The sequence below is a fragment of the Lampetra fluviatilis genome, chromosome 3, assembly GCF_964198595.1.
Source record: "Lampetra fluviatilis chromosome 3, kcLamFluv1.1, whole genome shotgun sequence".
Taxonomy (NCBI): domain Eukaryota; kingdom Metazoa; phylum Chordata; class Hyperoartia; order Petromyzontiformes; family Petromyzontidae; genus Lampetra; species Lampetra fluviatilis.
Window position 1 is genome coordinate 12,211,611 of NC_136277.1, and position 24,524 is coordinate 12,236,134.

General features: G+C 56.8%; 1 protein-coding gene across 1 annotated transcript; it reads right to left on the reverse strand.

Moving 5' to 3' along the window:
* Positions 1 to 763: 763 nt before the first annotated feature.
* LOC144948334 (DEP domain-containing protein 1A-like) lies at positions 764 to 23,554 on the reverse strand. Its single transcript, XM_078877767.1, has 11 exons — positions 23,538 to 23,554; positions 21,638 to 21,917; positions 17,467 to 17,744; positions 15,430 to 15,560; positions 14,276 to 14,323; positions 12,308 to 13,156; positions 11,708 to 11,899; positions 9,563 to 9,708; positions 5,849 to 6,010; positions 3,121 to 3,297; positions 764 to 1,699 (listed from the first exon to the last, which is right to left on the reverse strand). The coding sequence occupies exons 1-11, from the start codon at positions 23,552 to 23,554 to the stop codon at positions 1,550 to 1,552; spliced, it is 2,430 nt and encodes an 809-aa protein (XP_078733893.1). The 3' UTR covers positions 764 to 1,549.
* Positions 23,555 to 24,524: the final 970 nt, after the last annotated feature.

A 24,524-nucleotide genomic window follows, 5' to 3' on the forward strand; every position in this document is an offset into this window, starting at 1 on the left:
CGTGCAACGCACGAATGTTTAGACGACGCAAACATAAGACTAAAAGTCGCCTTGAAGCTAAAAGCGTTTCCCCCTCCTCCCCCGCCCCATCACGCGATCCGGGACCAATTGCATCTTAAATTCCCTTTTTACCGTACCAACTCTCTCTCTAGGATAACAACATTTTTTATTTTGTTATTCTACGAGTATCTCTAGGACGGAGCTAGCTGTGTCGCAGTCATCTGTGCGCTCGCTACGAACCCGGTAGCGGTGGGGGCGGGAGTAGGGGGAGGGGGTGTGTGTACCTGAGTTTCGTTCCTGGCCACGGCGGCTGACACCGGTAGCGAACGATATCCGAGCCGGTCCTGGGTTTCCAACCCGCACCGATCAACGTGACCGTGCGACTCGCTGTAACCGACCCTCATCCCGACACGGATGGACACCTAAAACTATTTTCAACTCTACCAGGTAAGGCACCACCACCGCCATCGCCCGGCCTATGGATCGTTATGTCATTAAATTATCCGGTGGCTAAAGCTCACCTCACCACTGCCTCCACTGCCTCCCTCTTCCCTTTCACTCCTTCCCGTACCTCCCCCCCCTGCCCTTTCGTGACCCCGACGTGACCTCTGCTACGGTCACACATTCCTGGGCACCTTTGCACTGCCCCTGCCATCTTTAAAACATTTTTTTTAACGAGTTGCGACGTAGCTCTTTTTCAGAAGCGACCTGGGCATCGCAAATGATAGGCTCAACAAAAGTGGCCCATCACCGTCGCGTGGAAATTCATGGTACTCGAAACGCACGTCGATTCTAAATGTGGAGGGGGGGGGGAAAAGCGGAGGACCCGGAGAAAAATCCACGTGACCACGCAGAGAGAGAGAGAGAGACACGCAAACTCCAAATATACAGCAGCAGGCGTCAGGGTTGGGATCGAACCCACGACCTCCTGCATACCGGGCGAGGGAGTTAACATCTCCTAGCCACCATATTGCGAGTCCGGTGAGTTCTAACCACCGAGCCCAACGCGAATGTAACAGTCAATACGGAAGCGCCGATAACCACGGCAACTTGGGAGGGAAGGTTTAAGTTACGGGGGAAGCAAGCTCCTGTGAGTTACTGCATTGAATTGTGGGAGTTGGGGGGAGGGGGGTACAGACCCAGCCGCAGCCCACAAACCCTCCCCCCCCCGGCCCCCCATTCCACTCCCCAACAGGCTGCCTGCAATCCCTTTCGTTGCCTCCCTGTATCCCCAAAATAACCCCGCAGGGGCAAAAAGTACAATACCAAAGCTTCTGCGGCAGCGGCCACAGTCCGTCGGGCGGCAACCCCGAGCCAGCGGCGGAAATTCCACATTCCCGTGGCGGGAGCCAGTCTCTTGTCAGCGCTTGCTTGTCGTGGACGCCTCGCCCCTGCCCACTACCGCCACCACCCCCACTACCGCCACCACCACCACCGCCACCACCACCGCGCTCTTCACGTAGGACGCGTGCTGCTTTGGCGGGGCACTCGGTGGCGGTGGGTGGTGGTGGTGGTGGCGGGGAGAGTGGAGGGGGGGTTGGGGGGGGGCTCAGAAGCGCACGCGGTTGAAGGGGTTGGGAAGGGCCCCCTTCAGGGAGAGCAGAGGAGGCCGGCGTGGGGCCCTCGGCGGAGGTGCCGGAGAGCAGCCGGCGCCGTCGGGGAAACGGCTTCTGTAGACGTCCGGGTACGCCTTGCGGAACTGGCGGGAGAGAGACGCACGCACGCAATGACCACCCCCACCACCGCCCCGTCAGAGGTCGCAAACGGGTTTTGATTCCTTACCCGTACCCGTACCCGGCCGCACCATGGTCGCAAATGGGTACCCGTACCCGTGTCCGGCCGGGTAAGGGTACCCGTTCCCTACCCGTACCCTACCCGAAATGAGTGACAAACGGTTACTCACCAGTGACTCACGGCCGTACCCGTACCCGTACCCGGCCGCACCAGGGTCGCAAACGGGTACCCGTACCCGGCCGGGTACCGGGTAGAGTACGGGTATCGGGTACCCGGTTGCGACCTCTGCCCCCCGTATAGCCTTAATGCATGTGTGTGTGGCGAGAGGGGGGCGTCGTGGTGGCTAGGAGATGTTAACTCCCTCGCCTGGTATGCAGGAGGTGCCGTGGGTTCCATCCCGACCCCTGACGATGCCTGCTGCTGTATATTTGGAGGTTGCGTGTCTCTCTCTCATCATCATCACGGTGGCTAGGAGATGTTAACTACCTCGCGTGGTATACAGGAGGTCGTGGGTTCGATCCCGACCCTGACGCCTGCTGTATATTTGGAGTTTGCGTGTCTCTCTCTCTCTCATCATCACGGTGGCTAGGAGATGTTAACCACCTCGCCTGGTGTACAGGAGGTCGTGGGTTCGATCCCGACCCTGACGCCTGTTGTATATTTGGAGTTTGTGTGTCTCTCTCTCTCATCATCATCACGGTGGCTAGGAGATGTTAACTACCTCGCCTGGTATGCAGGAGGTGCCGTGGGTTCGATCCCAACCCCTGATGCCTGCTGCAGTATATTTGGAGTTTGCGGTGTCTCTCTCTTCCGGTTTTTCCCTTCCGCAATTAGAATCAACGTGCGTTTAAGAGAATTTGGTCGCTATAAACTTCCACACGACAAGCCACTTCGTTAAACTATCATTTGTGGCCAGCTCGCTTCTAAAAATGAAGCCAATAAGCTCAGTGGGCTTTAGCTGGTAAGATACAAACTGTTTAAGTTGTATTTGTATGTTTTTTTTAAGTGATTTGTTTACCTTTGCTATACTGTGCACTCCTTTAGTGTTTTTCGTATAGTTTGTTGTTGTAACGTAACTGACCCCCCTACTGGTGGACATCTGCATCGGATACCTCCAGCTACAAACAAACATTTCGAATCTCATCTTGCAGATGTCTCGCAACGGGAAAGAGGTTAAGACAACCGAAAAAAACTCGCAGCCGCATGCGCCCGCACCACGCATGCGCCTGCCTGCCCACTCACCCGCCTGCCCGCCCGCTCACCCGCCTGCCCCCCCGCTCACCCGCCTGCCCCCCCGCTCACCCGCTCACCCGCTCACCCACCCGCTCGCCCGCTCACCCGCCCGCTCGCCCACCTGCTCACCCACCCGCCTGCTCACCCACCCACCTGCTTGATCTTGCGCTGCTTCTCGCGCTGGCTCATTCGCCCGTCGTCCACGAGGCCGTCGAGCAGCGCGATGAGGGCGGCCCGCGACTCGCTCTGCCCCTGAGCGCGGAACTCGCTCACGCTGATCTGGCGGCAGAACCAGTGGCTGGGCTGGAGCTGGGGCTCGCGGCCCGGATCCTGCGGGCAAATGGTGAGTGAGGCTAGGACTGGGCGTCCCCCCGCTCGACACGTGGGTTGTTGTATTGTATGCTGTTGCTTGTCACGTTCTCAACCCATTCAGATTTTTGGCGGGCGCGCTCGCAGACTCGCTGACTCGGGGGCGGGCACGCCAGCGAGCCAGCGAGCGAGTCAGCGACGTGAGCGAGCAAGTGAACGAGCGCGCCCGCCAGCGAGTCAGAGTGAGCGAGCGAGTCAGCGAGCCAGCGAGCTCGCCAACACGCTCGTCTGAGAGCCAGCGAGCTCGCCAACACGCTCGTCAGTGAGCCAACAAGCTCGCCAACACGCTCGTCAGAGAGCCAGCGAGCTCGCCAACACGCTCGTCAGCGAGCCAACGAGCTCGCCAACACGCTCGTCAGAGAGCCAGCGAGCTTGCCAACACGCTCGTCAGAGAGCCAGCGAGCTCGCCAACACGCTCGTCAGAGAGCCAGCGAGCTCGCCAACACGCTCGTCAGAGAGCCAAGCGAGCTTGCCAACACGCTCGTCAGAGAGCCAGCGAGCCAGCGAGCTCGCCAACACGCTCGTCGGCGAGCCAGTGAGCTCGCCAACACGCTCGTCAGCGAGCTCGCCAACACGCTCGTCAGAGAGCTAGCGAGCCAGCGAGCTCGCCAACACGCTCGTCAGCGAGCCAGCGAGCTCGCCAACACGCTCGTCAGAGAGCCAGCGAGCTCGCCAACACGCTCGTCAGAGAGCCAGCGAGCTCGCCAACATGCTCGTCAGAGAGCCAGCGAGCCAGCGAGCTCGCCAACACGCTCGTCGGCGAGCCAGTGAGCTCGCCAACACGCTCGTCAGAGAGCTAGCGAGCCAGCGAGCTCGCCAACACGCTCGTCAGCGAGCCAGCGAGCTCGCCAACACGCTCGTCAGAGAGCCAGCGAGCTCGCCAACACGCTCGTCAGAGAGCCAGCGAGCCAGCGAGCTCGCCAACACGCTCGTCAGCGAGCCAGCGAGCTCGCCAACACGCTCGTCAGCGAGCCAGCGAGCTCGCCAACACGCTCGTCAGCGAGCCAGCGAGCTCGCCAACACGCTCGTCAGAGAGTCAGCGAGCCAGCGAGCTCGCCAACACGCTCGTCAGCGAGCTCGCCAACACGCTCGTCAGCGAGCCAGCGAGCTCGCCAACACGCTCGTCAGCGAGCTCGCCAACACGCTCGTCAGCGAGCCAGCGAGCTCGCCAACACGCTCGTCAGAGAGCCAGCGAGCTCGCCAACACGCTCGTCAGAGAGCCAGCGAGCCAGCGAGCTCGCCAACACGCTCGTCAGCGAGCCAGCGAGCTCGCCAACACGCTCGTCAGCGAGCCAGCGAGCTCGCCAACACGCTCGTCAGCGAGCCAGCGAGCTCGCCAACACGCTCGTCAGAGAGTCAGCGAGCCAGCGAGCTCGCCAACACGCTCGTCAGCGAGCTCGCCAACACGCTCGTCAGCGAGCTCGCCAACACGCTCGTCAGCGAGCTCGCCAACACGCTCGTCAGCGAGCCAGCGAGCTCGCCAACACGCTCGTCAGAGAGCCAGCGAGCTCGCCAACACGCTCGTCAGCGAGCTCGCCAACACGCTCGTCAGCGAGCCAGCGAGCTCGCCAACACGCTCGTCAGCGAGCTCGCCAACACGCTCGTCAGCGAGCCAGCGAGCTCGCCAACACGCTCGTCAGCGAGCCAGCGAGCTCGCCAACACGCTCGTCAGCGAGCCAGCGAGCTCGCCAACACGCTCGTCAGCGAGCTCGCCAACACGCTCGTCAGCGAGCTCGCCAACACGCTCGTCAGCGAGCTCGCCAACACGCTCGTCAGCGAGCTCGCCAACACGCTCGTCAGAGAGCCAGCGAGCTCGCCAACATGCTCGTCAGCGAGCCAACGAGCTCGCCAACACGCTCGTCAGCGAGCTCGCCAACACGCTCGTCAGAGAGTCAGCGAGCCAGCGAGCTCGCCAACACGCTCGTCAGCGAGCCAGCGAGCTCGCCAACACGCTCGTCAGCGAGCCAGCGAGCTCGCCAACACGCTCGTCAGCGAGCCAGCGAGCTCGCCAACACGCTCGTCAGCGAGCTCGCCAACACACTCGTCAGAGAGCCAGCGAGCTCGCCAACACGCTCGTCAGCGAGCCAGCGAGCTCGCCAACACGCTCGTCAGAGAGCCAGCGAGCTCGCCAACACGCTCGTCAGCGAGCCAGCGAGCTCGCCAACACGCTCGTCAGAGAGCCAGCGAGCTCGCCAACACGCTCGTCAGCGAGCTCGCCAACACGCTCATCAGCGAGCCAGCGAGCTCGCCAACACGCTCGTCAGAGAGCCAGCGAGCTCGCCAACACGCTCGTCAGCGAGCTCGCCAACACGCTCGTCAGCGAGCTCGCCAACACGCTCGTCAGAGAGCCAGCGAGCTCGCCAACACGCTCGTCAGCGAGCTCGCCAACACGCTCGTCAGCGAGCCAGCGAGCTCGCCAACACGCTCGTCAGCGAGCTCGCCAACACGCTCGTCAGAGAGCCAGGGAGCTCGCCAACACGCTCGTCAACACGCGGAGAGTCGCCACACTCACGGGGGCGGCGCGGGGCTGCGGGCCGGCAAGGAGGTGCACGGGCGGCCGCAGCACCAGCGCGTGGTTCCGCGCGATGAAGTCGAGGGCGCGGCGACACAGAACCTCGTCGAGACGCGAGGGGTCGCGGGGTCGCAGCACGCAGCGCCACAGGCTCTCCAGCATCTACGCGGGGGGGGGAGGGGGGGGGGCGGAGATGTACGGATGTTACGTGTATACTTACTTTAACATTTCATCTACAAAATTACACCTTGCCATATTTACAACATGATACCCTATTTGTATTTTAAGATTGTATATTACGTATAGTTTACATTTTATATTGTGTACTGTTAGTATAGTTAGACTGTATACCACTTATTTAAGTTTTAAGATTCTTACATGTTGAATGTACGCACCTTCCTGCCATAGTAAATTCCTTGTTTGTGCAAACTTCCATGGCGAACAAAACCCTTTCTGATTCTGATTGAATGCATGTATGTACACGGAACTTCTTTTGCAGCGTAGGTAGGCGGACGTGCCGTATCGGAGGTGCGGGGGGGGAAGGACGACAAACTAAACAAAGCAAGCAGTTCTAAAGAAATGAGTTTTCAATCGAGATGATGATTTAAAATTACCCTCTCCAACACACCGGTGGGCTGAAGTAGTATACTACACTATACACTACACTACTATACACTACACTACTATACACAATACAATACACTACTACACACTACACTATACACTACACTACTATACACTACACTACTATACACAATACAACTACACTACTACACACTACACTACTCTACCACACACTACACTATACACTAAACTACTATCCACAATACACTACACTACTACACACTACACTATACAACTATACACTACGCTACTACACACTACACATACACTACACACTACACTACTATACACTACACTACTACACACTAGTGCTGTACTAGTGACGAATTGGCCACGTTCTGTTTACGTGACAACCCTTACAAGTTGGCTGTGTCGGGTGGTGGCGGGTTTAACGACTCACTTATACTTTTACGCAGATCTAACCCCAAACAACCTCTATTATGGATGTCATTGGTCGCGAATGCCTACTACATGTTAAACTATACGTAGAGTGCTTAGTCTATGGGCAGTGTTGAGTCTATGGTGCAGTGCTGAGTCAATGGGCAGTGTTGAGTCTATGGTGCAGTGCTAAGTCTATGGGCAGTGCTGAGTCAATGGGCAGTGTTGAGTCTATAGGCAGTGTTGAGTCTATGGTGCAGTGCTGAGTCAATGGGCAGTGTTGAGTCTATGGTGCAGTGCTGAGTCTATGGGCAGTGTTGAGTCTATGGTGCAGTGCTGAGTCTATGGGCAGTGTTGAGTCTATGGTGCAGTGCTGAGTCAATGGGCAGTGTTGAGTCTATGGTGCAGTGCTGAGTCTATGGGCAGTGTTGAGTCTATGGTGCAGTGCTGAGTCAATGGGCAGTGTTGAGTCTATGGTGCAGTGCTGAGTCTATGGGCAGTGTTGAGTCTATGGTGCAGTGCTGAGTCTATGGGCAGTGTTGAGTCTATGGGCAGTGTTGAGTCTATGGGCAGTGTTGAGTCTATGGGCAGTGTTGAGTCTATGGGCACGTGTTGAGTCTATGGGCAGTGTTGAGTCTATGGGCACGTGTTGAGTCTATGGGCAGTGTTGAGTCTATGGGCAGTGTTGAGTCTATGGGCACGTGTTGAGTCTATGGGCACGTGTTGAGTCTATGGTGCAGTGCTGAGTCTATGGGCAGTGTTGAGTCTATGGGTAGTGTTGAGTCTATGGTGCAGTGCTGAGTCTATGGGCAGTGTTGAGTCTATGGGCAGTGTTGAGTCTATGGGCAGTGTTGAGTCTATGGGCACGTGTTGAGTCTATGGGCAGTGTTGAGTCTATGGGCACGTGTTGAGTCTATGGGCAGTGTTGAGTCTATGGGCAGTGTTGAGTCTATGGGCAGTGTTGAGTCTATGGTTAGTGTTGAGTCAATGGGCAGTGTTGAGTCTATGGGTAAACACTACACGACTAAACACTATACTACACACGTCTATACACTATACTAGTAACTAATTGGCGTTATGTTTACGTAACAAATCCCTTACTTATTGGCTGTGTCGGGTAGTGGAGGGTTACGACACATTGACACGCGCTCTAACCCAAAAACATTATGAGCTTTTAGTTTAGTTTATGTAAACAGGGCTCAGTGGGGGGGGAGGAGGGGGGTGAAGAAACGGGGGGGGGGGGGGGGGACGGATTCTCTCCCATCGCACGCTCAGGGGCGGTCAGTCGCCTCCTTATCGCACCTCTGTAGCTACCACCGTGGTTACCGTCCCTGTCCACTCGTCGATTCCCGCACCGACTACTCGGTGCGCGTGCGTATGCTCAACTTCCCGCGCGCGTGCTAGCGCCCACCGTCACCACCATCGCACAAACCGCCTCCGCCAACACCGCCCACCGTCACCACCATCGCACAAACCGCCTCCGCCAACACCGCTCACCGCCATCGCACAAACCACCTCCGCCAACACCGCCCACCGTCACCGCATTCGCACAAACCACCTCCGCCAACACCGCCCACCGCCACCGCATTCGCACAAACCGCCTCCGCCAACACCGCTCACCGCCACCGCATTCGCACAAACCGCCTCTGCCAACACCGCCCACCGCCACCGCATTCGCACAAACCGCCTCTGCCAACACCGCCCACCGCCACCGCATTCGCACAAACCGCCTCCGCCAACACCGCCCACCGTCACCGCTATCGCACAAACCGCCTCTGCCAACACCGCCCACCGTCACCGCCATCGCACAAACCGCAGCCTCCAACACCGCTCACCGCCACCGCATTCGCACAAACCGCCTCTGCCAACACCGCCCACCGTCACTGCCATCGCACAAACCGCCTCCGCCAACACCGCATATCGCCACCGCTATCGCACAAACCGCCTCTGCCAACACCGCTCACCGCCACCGCATTCGCACAAACCGCCTCCGCCAACACCGCTCACCGCCACCGCATTCGCACAAACCGCCTCTGCCAACACCGCCCACCGCCACCGCATTCGCACAAACCGCCTCCGCCAACACCGCTCACCGCCACCGCATTCGTACAAACCGCCTCCGCCAACACCGCCCACCGCCACCGCATTCGCACAAACCGCCTCCGCCAACACCGCCCACCGCCACCGCATTCACACAAACCGCCTCTGCCAACACCGCCCACCGTCACCGCAATCGCACAAACCGCCTCCGCCAACACCGCCCACCGCCACCGCATTCGCACAAACCGCCACCGCCAACACCGCCCACCGCCACCGCATTCGCACAAACCGCCTCCGCCAACACCGCTCACCGCCACCGCATTCGCACAAACCGCCTCTGCCAACACCGCCCACCGTCACCGCCATCGCACAAACCGCCTCTGCCAACACTGCCCACCGTCACCGCCATCGCACAAACCGCCACCGCCAACACCGCCCACCGTCACCGCCATCGCACAAACCGCAGCCTCCAACACCGCCCACCGTCACCGCTATCGCACAAACCGCCTCCGCCAACACCGCTCACCGCCACCGCATTCGCACAAACCGCCTCCGCCAACACCGCCCACCATCACCGCCATCGCACAAACCGCCTCTGCCAACACCGCCCACCGTCACCGCCATCGCACAAACCGCCTCCGCCAACACCGCCCAGTCTGTGGCCTCACTCACCAGGCTGCGGTTGTCCATCGGCGGCTGCAGCGGGGGCAGCTGGTCATTGTGAGCCACGCGCACCACCACACGCACCAGCAGCTGCAGGCGGCGCCGCGACAAGGGCGGCAGCAGGGCGCAGCAAAGCTGCAGAGCCAGGGCGACGCCTGCAGGCGGCGCAAGCGGGGGAACAGGCGCAGGCGGGTGAGCGAGCGGGCCGCCGCAGTGGCGGAGATGTCGTGCACGTTGAACTGCTTTCGCGCCGTACGTAGCCAACCGCGGTGTTAATTGGAGGTGCGGGGGAAGGACATGAAACGATGGGTCTAAGTACGAGTAGTCTACGGGTCTCTGTGTGAGTCTACGGGTCTCTGTGTGAGTCATTGGGTCTTTGTGTGAGTAGCCTATGGGTCTCTGTGTGAGTCTATCGGTCTCTGTGTGAGTCTACGTTGAACTTTTCACCGTATGTAGCCAACCGTACCAATCGGAGGTGTACGTATGTTGAACTTCTTTCGCGTTGAGTCAATGGGCAGTGTTGAGTCTATGGTGCAGTGCTGAGTCTATGGTGCAGTATTGAGTCTATGGTGCAGTATTGAGTCTATGGTGCAGTGTTGAGTCTATGGGCAGTGTTGAATCTATGGTGCAGTGCTGAGTCTATGGTGCAGTATTGAGTCAATGGGCAGTGTTGAGTCTATGGTGCAGTGTTGAGTCTATGGGCAGTGTTGAGTCTATGGTGCGGTGTTGAGTCTATGGGCAGTGTTGAGTCTATGGTGCAATGCTGAGTCTATGGGCAGTGTTGAGTCTATGGTGCAGTGTTGAGTCTATGGGTAGTGTTGAGTCAATGGGCAGTGTTGAGTCTATGGTTCAGTGCTGAGTCTATGGGCAGTGTTGAGTCTATGGTGCAGTGTTGAGTCTATGGGCAGTGTTGAGTCTATGGTGCAGTGTTGAGTCTATGGGCAGTGTTGAGTCTATGGTGCAGTGTTGAGTCTATGGGCAGTGTTGAGTCTATGGTGCAGTGTTGAGTCTATGGGCAGTGTTGAGTCTATGGTGCAGTGTTGAGTCTATGGGCAGTGCTGAGTCTATGGTGCTGTGTTGAGTCTATGGTGCAGTGTTGAGTCTATGGGCAGTGTTGAGTCTATGGTGCAGTGTTGAGTCTATGGTGCAGTGTTGAGTCTATGGTGAAGTGTTGAGTCTATGGTGCAGTGTTGAGTCTATGGTGCAGTGTTGAGTCTATGGGCAGTGTTGAGTCTATGGTGCAGTGTTGAGTCTATGGGCAGTGTTGAACTTCTTTCGCAGGTCGTGGGTTCGATCCCGACCCTGACGATGCCTGCTGCTGTATATTTGGAGGTTGCGTGTCTCTCTCTCATCATCATCATCACGGTGGCTAGGAGATGTTAACTACCTCGCCTGGTATACAGGAGGTCGTGGGTTCGATCCCGACCCTGACGCCTGCTGCTGCTGTATATTTGGAGTTTGCGGTGTCTCTCTCCCCGTGGTGGCGTGGATTTTTCTCCGGGTCCTCCGTTTGTTTTCCCTCCACATTTAGTACCGACATCAACAATTGAGAACCCAAGGGGTGCCAGTAGGCGGCAGTGAAGGTTAGGAACCACTGGTTTAGAGTATCTGTCTGGTGTAAATGTCCACGTGACGATAAGCCACATCTCGTCGGGCCATCACTTGTGATGTCCAGGTCGCTTTGGAAAAAGAGCTACAAAACTCAATGGGCCTCACCTCGTGAGATAGAAAATTGTTTATAGAGTGAGTGAATTCGTGGAGAGGACGAGCTATGAGCGAGCGAGCTAGTTAGCGAGCTGGCGGGCGATTTAGAAACTAACGGGTCAGAGAGTCAGATGTGAGCTAGTGGGCGAGAAAACAAGTGAATTGTGAACGAGTGGGTGGGTGAGCGAGCGAGTGATCGAGCGAGCGATCGAGCGAGTGATCGAGCGGGCGAGTGATCGAGCGAGCGAGTGATCGAGCGAGCGAGTGATCGAGCGAGCGAGTGATCGAGCGAGCGAGTGATTGAGCGAGCGAGTGATTGAGCGAGCTGGCGAGCAATTTCAAAATTGGTGACAAGAGGCGAGCGAGTTATGAGCGAGCAAGTGGGTGAGGGGCGATTGATAAATTAATGAGTGAGGAGACGGGGGGCGAGCGGGTGGCCGGGTGACTCACGCGTGTCGACGTCCGCCAGAGCCGTGGTCCCACGGCCGCCGCCTGCTGCTGCGTTCCCCGCGTTGGGATCGGCGTTCTCCTGCGAGCGCGGCTCGCGTCTCACACCACCAAGACCACCACCAGCACCACCACCACCACCACCAGCACCACCACCACCACCACCAAGACCACCAACAGCACCACCACCAAGATCACCACCAGCACCACCACCAAGACCACCACCAAGACCACCACCAAGATCACCACCAGCACCACCACCAAGACCACCACCAAGACCACCACCAAGACCACCACCACCACCAAGACCACCACCAAGAACACCACCAAGACCACCACCAAGACCACCACCAGCACCACCACCAAGACCACCAAGACCACCACCAAGACCACCACCAGCACCACCACCACCAAGACCACCACCAGCACCACCACCAGCACCACCACCACCAAGACCACCACCAGCACCACCACCACCAAGACCAGCACCACCACCAAGACCACCACCAGCACCACCACCAGCACCACCACCAGCACCACCACCAGCACCACCACCAAGACCACCACCAGCACCACCACCAAGACCACCACTAGCACCACCACCAGCACCACCACCAGCACCACCACCAGGACTAATACCACCACCACCAGCACCACCGCCACCGCCGCCCCCCCTGCCGGCGTTGTAGCGCACGCTACGCGAGCGCTGGAACTGCGGCTCCGTCTCCAGCGAAGAGTTGAGGTTGGCGGCGCCGGCCACGCGGTACAGCCCGTTCCCCCGGAAGCTCGCCGCATCTCCGGCGTCCCCGTCATCGTCGTCGTCGTCGTCCTCGCGATGGTCGCCCTCTGAGCCCTCGTCTCCGGGAGACGCGAGGCACCGCGACATGTCCAGGATGAGGCTCTCGGTGGACGCGAACGAGGGGAGCGTCCGCTGCGGCGGCTGCGGCGGCAACGGAGGAGGAGCCGCGGATGACGACGACGACGAGCAACTTCTCGACGACGGGAGCTGCGACGACGACCGAGGAGGCTTCGGCGCCCACGGGTTCGCCGCCGACGAGGACGCCGGTGGATTTGCCGGGCACGACGACGCCGACGCCCTCGAGAAAGTCGTCGTCGGCGGCGGCGGCCGCCGTGACGCCGTCGTCGCGATCGGAGGAAGAGGCTCGGACGAAAACGACGAAGGATAAGACGGCGGCGGCTGCCTCGATGCGGACGAAGGTTGCGAACACGATGCTGACGATGACGTCAGTGACGACGACGAGGACAGCGACGAGGAGGAGGAAGAAGAGGAGGAGGCGGCGGAGGAGGTGAGCGAGAGGGCGTAGGCGACGACGCCGTACAGGGGGAACGCCAGCAGCGGCTCGGGCAGAGCGAGGAAGTAGTCGGCCACCGTGCGGAAGACGTCGCGCTCGAAGCCCGGGTACGACGGGCCCGGGGCATCGCCGGCCGGCCCTGCGGGAGGGGGGGGGGGGGGGGCGACACGCGGGCACAAAGACGAAGGTCCCCCGTGTAGCCTGTAACAGGCTTGTCGGGGCAAGTGCTGTTAGCGAGCACACACGCACGCACAAAAACAAAGATACCCCATTGAAGCCTTAACAGACTGTAGGGGCAAGTGCTGTTAGCGAGCACCTATGAAGGCCGCAACGGTACACGAGGGGGTGGGGGGTGGCCAGCACCACGCCCGACCGCCTTTGTCTCCCCAGTGGCGATGTTTACTACACACCGCACCAGGTACTCATTTGAGGCCGAGTTAACCTAGGGGAGGCCCGGGACCGGTTCAGATAATCGTCACTGGTGTTGACCGTGAGCGGGAATCGAACTCGGGTCGCCGGATTCGTAGCGCAGCGCGCTAACCGCTACACCACCGCTCCCCACAACACACACAAAGATCCCCCATATAGCCTTAACAGACTGTAGGGGCAAGTGCTGTCAGCGAGCGCACACGCACACACGCGCACACACACGCTTCTGAGATTCAGAATATTTATTTAAACCGGAAAAATCCGATGAGCTATGAAGCTCTTTCATCCAGAAGTCCAGTCGGGGGGCACACGGGGTCAGAACGTTTCAACGAGGACAACAACAACAAAGTATGATAATTGTTTTTTTACCCTTCTATCTGGCAACAAAACTGACACCTTTTTTACGAGGAGTCATGTTTGCATTGACCACAATACCTGCATCTGGTCCAACCCATGTGAGACTAGGCTCTAAAGAAAGCTGTCTCGGGTGTGGACCAATCAACTTCAATGACAGTGCACATACATTATCAGAGTTATGTTTTTTGTTTGCATTATGGCTGCAGGTATTGTGGTTTATGCAAACATGACTCCTTGTAAAAAAAAGGTGTCAGTTTTGTTGCCAGATAGAAGGGTAAAAAAAACAATTATCATATTTTTTACTGGCAAATGAGGTTCCAATGGTGGAACAAAAACAAACAAACACAAAACACACGACAGGAGAGCCAAGCGAAAGCTTCTGGGGCTCGCAGCGTCGGCGCGTCGTTACGCGACGGGAGCTGCGTTATTTCGTGGGTCGTGCGGGGGGGGGGGCAGGGGGGGCCGTACTTACACGTGGCCAGGCACTTCATGGCGGACAGCACCCAGCTGGGAAGGTCTTCTGCAAAAAAACAAAAGACAAAGATTTCTCCCCCACCGCCCCGTGTCGCCTTAACAGACTGTTCAAGGCAAGCGCCGTCGGCGATCAGAGGGCACCTATGAAAGCGGGGCGCGGCACACGAGGTGGGTGGGTTGGCCAGCACCAAGCCCGGTGACCGCCTTTGTCTCCCCAGTGGCGATGTTTACTACACACCGCACCGGGTACTCGTTTGAGGCCGAGTCGACCTAGGGGGAGGCCCGGAACCGGTTCAGACAATCGTCACCGGTGTTGGCAGCAAGCGGGAATCGAACTCGGGTCACCGGGTTCATAGCGCAGCGCGCTAACCGCTACACCACCGGTTAGATCTTCTGCAATACAAAGACAAAGATCCCCCGTGTAGCCTTAACAGGCTGTCGGGGGCAAGGGCTGTTAGCGAGCACCTACGAAGCCCAGCACGGCACGGCACATGAGGGGGTGGGTGGCCAGCACCACGCCCGGCCGCCTTTGTCTCCCCAGTGGCGATGTTTCAAGACTGCACCAGGTTACATGTTTACAACAAATAAATACAATCTCCCCCCCCTCCCACTGGCTCCAATCCTGCATCAATATCAGTCTCACACATTCACCATCTTCAAGATCCTCAATGGGTGAGCCCCTTGCCAGCCTCTCGTCTTTTTTCACTCCCCTACCGCTCTCCTCCTCACACTCACACCTCCTCTACAATCTCATCTCACTCCCTTCCCCCCTCCCTGCTCTCTCCTGCCTCTTTTTTTATGATCAGTGGAAACAAGAAGATGCTCGGTGTAGTCGGCACTTTGCTTCATTCATCATTTCGTCATTTTTTTACATTTTTAAACTTTGCTTTATGTAAACCCCCACCTCTCGCTCACTCTCTCGCTCACTCACTCTCTCGGTCACTCTCTCACTCTCTCGGTCACTCTCTCACTCTCTCGGTCACTCTCTCACTCTCTCGCTCACTCTCTCACTCTCTCGCTCACTCACTCTCTCGCTCGCTCACTCACTCTCTCGCTCGCTCACTCACTCTCTACTCCCCCCCCTCCGCGCGCTCCCGACTCCGGCGAGCGGGGATGGGGGCTGAGGTTGTGGGGCCCGTAGGCCTCGCGTACCGGAGCCGTCGGCGAGCACCACCACCCCGTGGCGGTTCACGCTGCGCAGGTTGTGCACGAGGTGGCGCCCGTGCACCAGCGTCGGGTCCAGCAGCCCCTCGAGGGAGCGCAGCGCCAGCAGCGCCCGCAGCCTGCCAGCGCACGACACGAGGCTCCGTCAGCACGGTCTCGGCGCTTTGCAGCAGCGCCTCCGATTAGCACGGCTGGCTACGTACGGTGCGAAAGAAGTTCTACGTACGTGCGTGCATCGCTTGCAAATTCATCAGTACCAGCAGTGTCGTCTACGTCAGTGTCGTCGTCAATAGCGCGGGGTCATCGGCATAGCCGTCGGCAACGGCATCGTCATCGGCATCGCCACCAGCATCAGAATAACAATGGGTTGAACTTGTACAACGCACAGTTTTCGCTCACTCTGGGAGGAAAGAAACGACTCTGAGCCGCGAGGAGTCAGAGGCAAGTGGAAAGGCAGCCTGGCGGTGAGCCGGCGACAGTGATTGCCGGAGCGCTGCGGTCATCCAAACACTCTGAACGCATGACGCCCGTTGTAAATGCGGAGCGAGAAAAAAGCGGAGGACCCGGAGAAAACTCCACGCGACCAACACGGGGAGAGAGAGAGAGAGAGAGAGGCCGCAAACTCCGAATATACGGCGGCAGGCGTCGTCAGGGTCGGGATGGAGCCCACGACCTCATGCGTACCTGGCGAGGTAGTTAACATCTCCGACATCTTAAAAAACCCGCGTCCCCGATCGCTACCCTTATGTGAGTGGGGCAGTGAGCCCAATCGTCCTTCCCTCCTCCCCTTATCCCGTGGGCACCTGGCTTTGGGCTCGTCATTCCGCGGAATAACTGCACCCCCCCCCCCCCCATCCTTCTCATGCTTTGTAACAGGCAATTGTAAAAATAACAAAAATAAATTGTAAAAAATCACCACCGCGGCAACCCCACAGGCATCACCACCCACACACCGGTGCCAGTTTACACGGGGGAGGGGGGGGTGAGAGGGGGGCCTTGCAACATAAGCCGCTCCTCTCAATGCACGACGTGTCTCTCGTTTTCCTGAAGCGTCAAGATCTGCCGCTCGCGTGCCCACCACTCGCCCCTCTTACCAATGTGTTTTTTAGTTGTCCACGTAAGGCCCCGCTGAGTTGCCGCTACTTAGCAACCGGGCCAACGCAAATGATAGCTCAACGAGGTGGCCTAGAATGTGGATATTTAGAGCAGCCAAATGCTCTGAGTGCAGTGATGTCGATTCTAAATGCGGAGGGGGAAACCGGAGGACCCAGAGGAAAAAATCCACTACGGAGAGAGACAACGCAAACTCCACATATACAGCAAGCGCCAGGGTCGGGATCGAACCTGCGATCTCATGTCTACCAGGCGAAGTAGTTAACATCTCCTGGCCACCGTGATGATGATGAGAGAGAGAGAGAGACACGCAAACTCCACATATACAGCAGGCGCCAGGGTCAGGATTGAACCTGCGACCTCATGTGTACCAGGCGAGGTAGTTAACATCTCCTAGCCACCGTGATGATGATGATGATGAGAGAGAGACAACGCACGCTCCACATATACAGCAGGCGCCAGGGTCGATGTCGAACCTTCGATCTCATGTGTACCAGGCGAGGTAGTTAACATCTCCTAGCCACCGTGATGATGATGATGAGAGAGACAACGCACGCTCCACATACACAGCAGGCGCCAAGGTCGATGTCAAACCTGCGATCTCATGTGTACCAGGCGAAGTAGTTAACATCTCTTGGCCACCGTGATGATGATGAGAGAGAGAGAGACACGCAAACTCCACATATACAGCAGGCGCCAGGATCGGGATCGAACCTTCGATCTCATGTGTACCAGGCGAGGTAGTCAACATCTCCTGGCCACCGTGGCACCCCACAAGCATCACCGCGAGCCCACGACGGTGCCCGTGTGCACAGGGCATAGAGCGGTCCTTGCTACGTAAGCCGGTTTTTCCCCGTCCGCTCCTGCGCCAACCTCTCCGACCTTTTTCCACGCACCCCCCCCCGCCCTCACCGCTCCAGCGCGTCCCGCTTGTACTCCTCCTCGGCGCAGACCGCCGACGCCGCCGTCGCCGCCGGCCACGCCGCCCCCACCACTGCGCCGCCGCTCCGCTCGGTGCCCCTGCGCCGATGCAGCTCGGCCTCCCGCTCCGGGGCGGCGACGCTGTGACGCGAGCCGGGGGCGAAGGTGGCGGCCGTCCCCGCCGCCACCGCTGCCGCCACCTCGGCAGACTCGAGGCCCGCGACGCCGTCGGCGATGGCGACGCTGTGCCGCTTCCGCCAGTCCGCCGACTGCTGTGGGAAGGGGGGGCGGGAGAGAACGTTTGTTTGCCGCGGGCGGATTCCCTCGCGGGGTCAGCGCCTGCCCGCCGTAGCTTTCTTCATTATTGACGACTTGCAGCTCGGCACACGGCAGATTGCCTGCGCAGAGCGACTCACGACCTCCTCTCGATACCAAGATCCAGGATGGTCGTCGCGTCTACGCGCCGCTTCTCGGTGGCAGCCCCAACAGTCTGGAACGATATCCCTCTGCACGTTCGCAGCATCGCCTCAATCGCCTCCTTCAAGAGAGACTTAAAAACTCACCTCTACAATCACGTGCATTTGAGCGACTCTGAGCTTGGCTCCGCGCCTCTGAGTTGCGGCCACTACGTCTACAAATTTGCGCGCGTTACAAATTGAACTATTATTGAACTATTATTATTGTCCGGCAGGCCGGGCCCAGCAGCAAGCCACGAGACACTGCCAATATGTGATGGCTGTGGTTCTCAAACTTTTTTGGTTACTGTACACCCCCCCCCCCCCCCTTAGGCTTTCGCGACAAAGAGTGTTAACGCGCACGCGTAATGTATGTTGATTACGATATAAATAAGCCCAACGGCAATGGATACCCATTAGTCATTGATATGCATTCAGTCATTGATATGCACCCAAGTGACGTCATCACATCTACCCCTCTATGTAAGGAACGAATCAGGAGGATTTCTCCACACATCTGGCTGCACCTGATGAAGCTGGTTGCAATTGCTGGCGAAACGTCGTACTCAGATTGTTAATGTTGTGGCTTGGCTCTCCAACACACAATCGGTGTTGCTATGCTAGTATACTACACTATACTACTATACACTACACTATACACTACACTACTCTACTACACACTACACTACTATACACTACACTATACAACTATACACTACCCTACTACACACTACACTATACACTACACTACTACACACTACACTACACTACTACACACTACACTACACTACTACACACTACACTACTATACACCACACTACACTACTATACACTACACTACTACACACTACACTACTACACACTACACTACTACACTACTACACACTACACACACTACACTATACACTACAATACACAATACACTACACTACTACACACTACACACTAGTGTCGTACTCATAACAAATTGGCCACGTTCTGTTTACGTGACAAACCCCTTACCAATTGTCCGTGTCGGGTGGTGGCGGGTTTAATGACACATTCATATATTTACGCGATCTAACAAAAAAAAAAACCTGCCATTGTACCCCCCCCTTGTTAAATTTTGTTTCAACAGAGTATACTGCCCCTTGCTGGACCCAACAACGTTCTGAGAAATGTACGAATAATGAAAATCAATATTTGATACAATTGTCCACTTTGTGAGGTTATCACTCCTAGCTTAACTAGTGACCGCAAGCGATTAAAAAAAACAATTCAACAGACGCTCTGCATGCCGCATGACGTCATTTGTTCGCGTTTGCCGGTTGCCCTTGGAAACCAAATTGATCACGATCAATGAGTTGAGAAAGGTCGTGTATAGCATTATGGGTTAGATCATATGGATTCCCATTTTAACGTAGTTATTTGACATTGCCAGATTCACACCCGACCATTCACCACTCTCACATATGATATACAAGTAGTCCCCGAGTTACGATGGTCCGACTTACGATATTTCGATCTTACGATGGCGATACGACAAAATTGCCATCAACAACCTAACATCGTTAAAGTGTTCAGACGACGGACAGAATCTTGGTGAGTACAGTACAATATGATACGTTACGATACGTTCAATGCATGCATGATATGTAGCTTTAGCGATTTAATTTTAAGGTTACCACGATACGATACGTTCAATGCATGTTAAAAGTTTTTATAATACAGATAGGATTGTTTCCTGCAGTTCATATAGGTAGGCTAAGAATTTACCTTGTTTTTTTTACTTTACATTTTGCCGTGCAATACAGTATTGTAATTAATAAATACATACAGTATATAGTTTATACAGTACGGTACTGTAAATTGCTCTGTTTTGCTAAATTATCACCATTCTTTAAGACTCCTGGGTAGACTATAGGCCATCTTCGACTTACGATATTTTCCACTTACGATGGGGTCGTCGTAACGCATCTCCGTCGTAAGTAGAGGACTGCCTGTAATTTCACCATTTATAGAGATGACCTCACGTAACCCCTGGGATATTGCCACGTGTACCCCCCCCTCAACCTCCCCCCAGGATTCTGCGTACCCCCCCGGTTGAATACCGCCGCGTTATCCCACTTTCGACAGCCTAGAGCGTGACTCAGGGCCCAGTTTGAAAATCATTCTACGGGTAAGCTGGGCCGGGTTAGCCCTCGATGCACGAATGTTCGGGTTTTGCGGAAAAATGTTGCGTGCGCACGATCGATACAAATCTACTGACGCTCTTCCGTTGAACAAAATGGAATTTCCGCGTTTGTGAAGTTGCTAACTACGGGCACCGCGCCGTGAGACAAGAAGCCCAGTCGGCGGAGGCTGCGTTGTCCGTCCGCGGACAGCGTCGCCGTGTCCCTGCCGTGCCATCGAAACTCTTCCGCGTCACCTCCCCAAGTCATTCCAACGTCACGCGTGTGCCCCCCATAACCCCCCCCCCCCTTCCCCGATGCCTCTCATCCACGCTGCACCCATCCGTCGCCCTCATTCGCCATCACACTCCACCGTATTCCTCCTTCCCTATGTAGTGTTGTAAAGGACGGACTTCTAAACTTCTTTATGGCACACACTGTTTATTATCTTAATACACAGTCCCTATCACACTAAGGGGTATATGGTCCCCTCACCCGTTACCCTGAGGAGGTACAAGCCTCTGGACCTTGCAGGCTATCTAATCTCCCTGCTCTCCCAGCGTCCTCTGGCTGGACCTAGGGGATCTCTCCCCGACCACTGGTTGCACTGAGCCCTAGCCCTGATAAGAGCTGGAGGGCTTGGTCCAGGGTCCTAGATGTCTTCGGCCGACTTGGGTCTTCGTGTAGCAGAACTGGCCAAGAGCTCTCAGCGCTCTGGCTTTTATACCTGTTCGTGACCGGGTTGTCCAATCCCCGGCCACCTTGTGGAACCCTCCGATTGGTCCTTCCCAATCTGGCGTTTGGATCCTACCTCACCCCATTTTGACCCTGACCGTTTGATTGAGCGGGAAAACCTTGTTCACGATCCGCTCTCTCAGTTTGCGAACAGCGAGTAGTTAAGACCACTAAACCTACAACCCCGGCTAACATCACGCGCGGCTCCATTCCCAGCCCCTGTCCCTCCGTCCCTTCCGTCACCTCACTCGCCGACAGTCGCTCCACCCCACCCTCCTTCTCCGCGTACCGCCCCGTCGGTTTGCGTTGTAAAGAGCCCGGGATAAGGAGCGCTGGCTACATTCTAAACAGAATAGAATGCCGCGGATCTGACGGCAAGTTCCCTGAAAAGATGCGCCGCTTCTGTTCACTTGTTATTGTTCAACCGTTTAAATATTCACGTTTCTTACGCTTATTATCATTAGTTTGAGATGTGAAAAGTGACGCAGGAGTGTATAGTGTAGGGTTCGGAGTCGAATTGGAGTGACCGCCCCAAAGCACGTGCGTAAGCGTTGTATTAACGCGGAAAAGCAAAAGCACTTCACCACCCGGAATGCTCTCTTAACCGGCATCTGTCATAGGCGGAAATACAAATATCTTACGTCACCTATCCGGGAAAAATTCCGACAGCCATCCCCGGCATCTTGCCGTGCACCTCTCATAGATTCGTTGTTGTTGTTGTTGTTCACGGGAGCTTCCGGACGCTGCGGAGTGGTGGCGGTAGCGACAGTCTATACGTACGGTACGCCGCCGCTGCCGACGCTACCGCATCTCCAGCCTCACCAGCAGGAACCGGGGCGGAGGTCCGGTGATTCCCGCGGCCCGCGTGATCCTGCGCCGGCCCGAGCCGCCGGAGCTCTGGCAGGGGGCGGATGCGAGCCGGGGCCGCCGGCGCGGAGACAGACCCTCCTCCTCCTCCTCGTCGTCGTCGTTGTGGCGGCGATCGTCCTCCACGTCCCGTCGCTTCTCCTGCCGAGCGCCGTCCAGGGAGCCTCGCGGGCGGTGACCCCGGGGAGAGCGCCGGCAGCCGGCAGCCGCCTTCAGCGGCGACTCGGGCGGGAACCTGCGAGGGCGAGAGAGTCGGGCGAGAGAGTCGAGCGCGAGAGAGTCGGGAGAGAGAGTCGGGAGAGAGTGTCGGGAGAGAGAGTCGAGCGAGAGAGAGTCGGGAGAGAGAGTCGGGAGAGAGAGTCGGGAGAGAGAGTCAGGAGAGAGAGTCGGGAGAGAGAGTCGAGCGAGAGAGAGTCGGGCGAGAGAGTCGGGAGAGAGAGTCGGGAGAGAGAGAGTCGGGCGAGAGAGTCGGGAGAGAGAGAGTCGGGCGAGAGAGTCGGGAGAGAGAGTCGGGAGAGAGAGAGTCGGGAGAGAGAGTCGAGCGAGAGAGAGTCGGGCGAGAGAGTCGGGAGAGAGAGTCGGGGGAGAGAGAGTCGGGAGAGAGAGTCGGGAGAGAGAGAGTCGGGCGAGAGGGTCGGGAGAGAGAGAGTCGGGCGAGAGAGAGTCGGGAGAGAGAGTCGGGAGAGAGAGAGAGTCGGGCGAGAGGGTCGGGAGAGAGAGAGTCGAGCGAGAGAGAGTCGGGAGAGAGAGTCGGGAGAGAGAGAGTCGGGCGAGAGAGTTGAGCGAGAGAGAGTCGGGAGAGAGAGTCGGGAGAGAGAGTCGGGAGAGAGAGAGTCGGGCGAGAGAGTCGAGCGAGAGAGAGTCGGGAGAGAGAGTCGGGAGAGAGAGTCGGGAGAGAGAGAGTCGGGAGAGAGATTCGGGCGAGCCGTTGACGTTGGCACGACGGGTTCGAGCGACGCGGGCGTTTGACATCCTTTTGTAGGGGTCGGGAGAAACGACGACAAAACGCAGCGTTTTGAAACGTGCCATGGAGTAGAACTCCCCTCTTGACGACGGTAATTGGTTCCAAGAAACTGCCCACTAAGTGATTTGGTATTTACACCCGGTTGGCTGACGAGTGACGACATCACATGGATCCCTCTATTCAAGACCGGAACAGGATGAGGATTCCTCCACAACCCTGGCCGTCGCCTGATGATGCTGGTCGTTGTTACTGTAATCACCGGCGAAACTTCGTACTCGAATTTGTAAATATTGTGGGTTCACTCCCCAACACGCGAGCGGTTAGTGCTGTACCGAGTAACGAATTGGCCACGTTTTGTTGACATGACAAACCTAACCAATTGGTTGTGTCGGGTAGTGGTGGGTTCAACGACGCATTTATAGTTAAGCGATCGAACCCAAGGACTGTACAAATTAGCCAGAGTTGGCCCGTGGCCCTGGACAACGCGGTATTATTATGTCTCGCCAGAGGTCGCAACCGGGTACCCGATACCCGTACTCTACCCGATACCCGGCTACCCGTACCCGGCCGGGTACGGGTACCCGTTTGCGACCCTGGTGCGGCCGGGTACGGGTACGGGTAGGCCGTGAGTCACTGATGAGTAACTGTTTGTCACTCATTTCCCAACATCTTGTCTCTTCTCACAATTCAAGTTCCTACAATCAACCCACCCGCGCCTGCAACATGGCTTTATCCCAGAGGTCGCAATCGGGTACCCTACCCGTACCCGGCCGGGTACGGGTAGGGTACGGATACGGCCGGGAACGGGTACGGGTACCCGTTTGCGACCCTGGTGCGGCCGGGTACGGGTACGGGTAAGGAATCAAAACCCGTTTGCGACCTGTCTCTCGCCGACTATGACGCGCCATCATCTCTCAGTAAATCGACGCAGTTATAGTCTCTTGAGCCACACGACAGAAGCCGGATTCAACGCAGAGGCTTTAAGAGGCTGCAACGTGGGACCACGAATTTTTCGAGTCTTACCCCAGATGTAGCTGTGAATGTCGTGTAGGTGATTTGGTTCTTAAAGCTACAGCATTGCTCTGTGTCTGTACCACTACCCAGTTACGTGCCAAAAGTTAAGACAGCCTTGTTGACCGCAACTCCGATTTAGCTTTACGGTTCGTTTATCGCGTTTAAAATCCACGCGACCACGGGGAGAGAGAGAGAGACCGCAAACTTCAAATATACAACAGGCATCGTCAGGGTCTGGATCGAACCCACGACCTCCTGTATACCAGGTGAGGTAGTTAACATCTAGCAACTGTGATGATGATGAGAGAAAGAGAGACACTGCAATCTCCAAATATACAGCAGCAGGCATCGTCAGGGCCTGGATCGAACCCACGACCTCCTGTATACCAGGCGAGATAGTTAACATCTAGCAACTGTGATGATGATGATGGTGAGAGAAGAGCGACACTGCAATCTCCAAATATACAGCAGCAGGCATCGTCAGGGCCTGGATCGAACCCACGACCTCCTGTATACCAGGCGAGGTAGTTAACATCTAGCAACTGTGTTGATGATGAGAGAAAGAGAGACACAGCAATCTTCAAATATACAGCAGCAGGCATCATCAGGGTCTGTATCGAACCCACAACCTCCTGCATACCAGGCGAGATAGTTAACATCTCGCAACTGTGATGATGATGAGAGAAAGAGAGACACAGAAATATCCAAATATACAGCAGCAGGCATCGTCAGGGTCTGTATCGAACCCACGACCTCCTGCATATCAGGCGAGGTAGTTAACATCTCGCAACTGTGATGATGATGAGAGAAAGAGAGACACAGCAATCTCCAAATATACAGCAGCAGGCATCGTCAGGGTCTGTA

Excerpts from the sequence above, each read along its gene's own strand:
- LOC144948334 (XM_078877767.1), bottom strand. Across the intron at positions 15,561-17,466 it reads AAGCGGGACGCGCTGGAGCG|GCTGCGGGCGCTGCTGGCGC; the intron begins GTGAGGGCGGGG and ends GTGCGCTGGCAG. Across the intron at positions 9,709-11,707 it reads TCTGGCGGACGTCGACACGC|GCGTCGCCCTGGCTCTGCAG; the intron begins GTGAGTCACCCG and ends CGCCGCCTGCAG.